Source organism: Cydia strobilella, chromosome Z, assembly GCF_947568885.1.
Source record: "Cydia strobilella chromosome Z, ilCydStro3.1, whole genome shotgun sequence".
NCBI lineage: Eukaryota > Metazoa > Arthropoda > Insecta > Lepidoptera > Tortricidae > Cydia > Cydia strobilella.
In genome coordinates this window covers 54,614,304-54,619,470 of record NC_086068.1, presented here as the reverse complement: position 1 = coordinate 54,619,470, position 5,167 = coordinate 54,614,304, and the positions used below count along the sequence as shown (strand labels likewise).

At 37.7% G+C, this 5,167-nt stretch overlaps 1 protein-coding gene across 1 annotated transcript; it reads left to right on the top strand.

The window, feature by feature from the left end:
* Positions 1 to 576: 576 nt before the first annotated feature.
* Positions 577 to 2,993, top strand: LOC134754663 (uncharacterized). Its single transcript, XM_063691002.1, has 2 exons — positions 577 to 1,166; positions 2,884 to 2,993. Exons 1-2 carry the CDS (start codon positions 615 to 617, stop codon positions 2,971 to 2,973), a joined length of 642 nt encoding a protein of 213 aa, XP_063547072.1. The 5' UTR covers positions 577 to 614; the 3' UTR covers positions 2,974 to 2,993.
* Positions 2,994 to 5,167: the final 2,174 nt, after the last annotated feature.

Genomic DNA, 5,167 nt, shown 5'->3' with positions numbered 1-5,167 from the left:
AGAGAAAGATAGTCTTATTGCGATTCCTATAAGAGGAAAGAGAAAATAGTGCCATGCTTTGTCCTTATCACCGGCCGGGTGGCATCATAGGTAGGAGGAGATGGCGAAATACCGAAATTTTTAAGAGTGAAAGAGAAAAAATCCTATGCTGCCCAAATTTTATACGAATATTCTTTCTCTTATTACCCCCGGTCGCTCGGTGGCGCGTCTATAACTACTTGTATATACTATGTCTATGCTAACGCACGAATATGGAAGAGTGAAAGAGAGACAATAGCGTTTCGTTTCATTTTTTGCAAAAGATCGTTACCTTGGCTAGGCCCCCTGAACTAGTGAACCTGCGCAAAAATTGCTCGACGGAAAGTAGAATTGAAAATACAAAAAACTAGAACATAATCAGGTTTAAAACTGTTTGGCACTTTTTTGATTACATTGAAGGATATCGCGCTTGGGGTGGTGGGTTAATATAATTTTCTATATTTTATGAAGGCACGTATGTACGCTTGAGTATAAAATTTAACGCATCAAATGGAATTTACGACTTAATAACTTTAATCTCTCGCTTGGCTTAACGTACTGATTGCGTTTCTAGTTTACACGGACAGTTTGAAAGCATGATACGTTTGAGATCAACATTAACATGCATTTCTTTAATTTATTTCACACATTTGATAAATTGCAATGTAATATTAGTTTTTGATTCCAACGATCTAGATGATCTAGCTAGGGAGCTAGCTCCAAGCGAGGAACACCCGTTTATGTCTACTAAAAAAGTGTCCACTGTAAAGAGAATTGTTCCTCCATATAAAACACCGGAATTCGAGTACGACAGAAAATATCTTAGGAAAATATTTAAGCCCAAATACGGACTGCATAAAAAACTGTCTGAAAAAAAGAGAAACGTACTCGAACAAGCTTACAAATTTATGTTCAAACCTAAAACCTACAAAGGCCGAAACCCAATCAACGCCATCTTGAAATTAGCGGGCAAACAAAATGTCCGACATATTTTGAGGAACCAAGACGATGGCTTGAATGGTAAACTTTATGACCCTTCGAGTGTTCAAAGTAGCAGGCCGGTGGAAGTAGAATTCGAAAACGACCCACTAAAGAAAAAAGAGATGCAATATAATTTTCCATTTTTTTCTATTTATAATTTTTGGACGGTAAGTGTTATCGATTTGAGTTAATATCTAATTTCAATCAATACACTGTAGCCTATACGTGTTCTAATGTATATGTTACGGGTGATGTTAGAAGGTTCTTTAAACTCAAGTTTACCCTGGTATAACTAGTATTACCCAAGCCTTTTGGGTACGAGTAAAGCCCGAAAATTAAACCAACTAATTTGTATTCGGCGTTTACCCGTATACATCTAGATATTCTAGATAATGTCAGAATTAATGATACAACACCTAACATTACCCAGCCAGTGTTGGGTAGACATGTGTACGGGTAAACGCAAAATAAATTTTCGGTCTTTACCCAAAAGGCTCGGGTAATACTAGTTATACCAGGGTAAACTTGAGTTTAATTAACCTTCTAACGTTACCCGTAACAGTATTTTAAGTATATCTACTTTGACTACTTTCCTACATAATGGTGGCGGCATACAAGTAATAAACACGATGTTCTCTAACTCTACCAACAATAGCGAATCTGAATGTGTCATACAGGCCAATTCCAACGTACACTGACATCAGAATGATATCTCAATCTTTAGTTATCGTGCGCCTCGCCAGAAGTGGCTCACTCTCGTGGTCGTAGTAGTCGCTACAAATACATGCGGCACACACCAATTCTGGGGTCTAGCCATAGTAGTTGCCGCGCACCGCTACGGAACGGACGCATGTTCGCGCTTGAGCCACCTAGCGGTCATATCTGTAGATGCGTTTTGTTAGAGAGTGAATCTTCTGTACCTACCTAGTATTTATTTATTCTGTGGTCTCGCGCGCGCCACTAAACACATGTACGGACAACAATCAGAATCAGAGTTTATTTGTATAACATGCATAGGTACTACTTCTTTTTCACGTGCCATCTCCGTCCAGGAGGCTGGCGACCATATGTCTATATGTCTCTCTATGTTCAGTCATGCGAATTAGTCTATCTATGCTCTTCACTTTTAACCAGTCTCTTATATTTCCAGTCCATGATGTGCGCCTTTTACCGTTACCACGCTTCCCTTCATCTTTTCCTTCAATTGTTAATTTCAGTAGATTGTAGGTTGTATAGGTACTTACTACAGGTGGTCCTTTTAAATACATTTCGATCACTATGTTTTATCCACAAATGCGGATGTACAAATTCAATGTATTGTCATGCCTGTGTCATCAGTGGCCCCTCCATACTGTTTCGACTAATACCCGTCTCACACAAAATCCTTCAGTGACGGGGTGTTAATTCGAACAATGCTTATAAAATGTCACACCGATACGACACCGATGTGTCCGTGTCAAAACTAACGTTTTTGGTTGAAGAAATGTCACTTTTGAAACTGAGAGATCAGTATCGTATCGATGTGACATCTTATATTAAGCATTGTTCGAATTGGGCCGTTACTTAGGTGTACAGCGAGCTGCTAAATTACATGAACACATTGTGAATGAATGAATTCATGTAAGTTTGCGGCCGGGTGTACCAGTGTGCCTACAGTACACTATAGCCGTACCGCGAGTTGACACTTGACGTTTACGTTAGCGACTGCGTAAACTCGATCGCAGTCCATGTCGCTCGCACTGATGGATTTGGTGCGGTAGACAGGGAATGCGATCGAGTTCACGCCACGCAGTCACTAACGTAAATGAGAAAATGACAAATGCCAACTCGCGGTAGCCGTGCTGTTTGTCGTTCACTCTAATTCAGTATCATGTTTGATTGCAGTACGATAAGTCGTTGGTCCAAGACCGCTGTCCGAAAAACACGGCTTTAGTTGGCCAATACTGCATCCACGCGCCACACATAGTCACGTAAATATTCCTTTCAATAATAAATAATACATGCCTATGGTATTATTGGTTTGATTTATAATCAAAACATTTATTTTATTACAATAAAGAAAATACTAACAGCAATTTAAAAAAAAACAAGGCTGGTAAAAAAGCAATTGTGTGGTTTTATAAAACCACGATGCAAATGACTTTTTTCGGATTGTAAGCATTTCACTGAAAATTTTGGTAAAATAATTCGATTTAGGGTATTAAAATCGCGTTTTCAATAATAACTTAATTTTTATTTTGAGCGTATGGCGCGCGGACAGTACTCAACACGGAATGGAGCTGTAATTAATTATTGCTTGCTTATCATCGAGCCAAGGACTAAAGAAACCAGTATAAGTAAGCTCTCCGATTACGCATACGTTGCTAAGGATCTCACGGTCACGTTACACTGGGGTTTTCGAGATGTCTACACGCTTGCGAGTAGCCAACCATTTGGGAATTGACGGAATCGTGACGTCTGTGACATTCGAAAACAAAAAGTCGTATGTGAATATAAACTTCCTATTACGATACGACTATTTGCCATTCACCGTACAATTTCACAGATAGAGAGTTTGACGTATAAATAAAACTACGTATTTAAGATTAATGAAATATTGTAACCTTAGTTCGAAAATGAAGCTGTAAATTGTAGGTGTGTAAAATGGTGCTCATCAGACAAGTGAATGCCCTTACTGGGATTCGTCCCAAGGACATGGGCCGCACCACCAACTAAGCTAAGAATGCCAATGCCAAAGCATAGCACAAAGGGAATTATTAAACTTAATTACATATATGAGATTTATTCTCGACTACATGGATAATGAATATCATTTAGCTGTGTTTGAATCTGAAGAGATCTTCTTAATCTTTTTGTTGAATAAAACATAAGCGTTTTGTAATGAACTGTAGTATTGAAGCAAGAATAACAATAATATTGAGTATCTTCACTTCCTCTATACATATTTTCCTAAGATTTTTCCTGGTTCTTAAATTTTCCTACACAAACAGCGCATTGTTCGCTAGCGGGGAACATATAAAATATGTCAGTATTCATTATTATGGTCAATAAACACCAATTTTTTTCAGACATGATGTTGATAAGAAAAACCTCTGGCTGGCGTACCTATTTATCACATAATTAAATAATATCGGTGCATTCGTGTGTACCGGTTTGCCATCTGCTCTGGGTGCGTAGCCAACGTGCAATCGTTAACGCTCCGTAGCGAAAGAAACGCAACTATCACTGTCGCACTAGTGCGGAAGAGTGATAGAGAGAGTAAATACGGACCGTTAACGATTGGCACGTTGGCTACGGGCCTTGAGTAATTATTGAGGTATACAATTTGTTCGTTGATTTGAGTTATTCATAAATTTCATAACACTTCAAATCAAAAAGGCTACTAGGTATATTGGTACAAATCCTCGCTAAACGCGTTTATGTTTCGAAGTACGTAGGTATTTAATATTTTATACGTGTCCCTTATCGTGTTTCTATATTGCGCGCGGTGTCGTAAATGGGCGATTATCATTTGATTACAATCCTCCCTCGTACTCGCTGCATCCCCTCTGTCGTCTTCAGAATATATTTTTTTGTATAAGTACCTAGTACCTAGGTGTGAAATCCAAATGAGAAAAATCGAAACTAAAATCCAATATCGTTTTATTGCGAAATTCATTAGTTTGAACTATGTACGATTACCTATAAGGAACAGATGTTACCAATTTACGTGTAAAAGCTGCCGAATTTATTTATTTACTTTATCAATATTCTACCATTAGAACCAACACTGAAAATTTAATAAATTATAAGACATATTAGGAAAAGTCGGTGGGTACCTAGCTATAATACATTAAGCTTTGTACTGGATTTATATTAGCCAGCGGGTAATTCGACGGTCCCGATTAAAGGAGTCGGATCTGTAAAACGGCTACTTTTCAAGAGACGCCATCAAAGTTTTCCAAACAAAAAATTGTATGAAATCTATTGTTAATAAAAATAATATCATTCATAAACTTGGCATGTTGATTTTTATAATGTTTTTTCCTTGTTAGCGGTTTGCTTTATATGTACAATATGAAAATCACAAAAAATTAAGATTTATCAGATCAGATATTCTTTACCAGAATATTGCAGTAAAATTTTGGTCGGAAGTGCCACATACGACACTTTTTGGTCGGGACTTAAA

What these genes read in the sequence shown, in the direction of transcription:
- LOC134754663 (XM_063691002.1), top strand. Translation starts at nt 615, where the DNA reads ATGATACGTTTGAGATCAACATTAACATGCATTTCTTTAATTTATTTC. An exon ending in CTATTTATAATTTTTGGACG is followed by an intron (nt 1,167 to 2,883) that starts GTAAGTGTTATC and finishes GTTTGATTGCAG; the next exon opens with TACGATAAGTCGTTGGTCCA.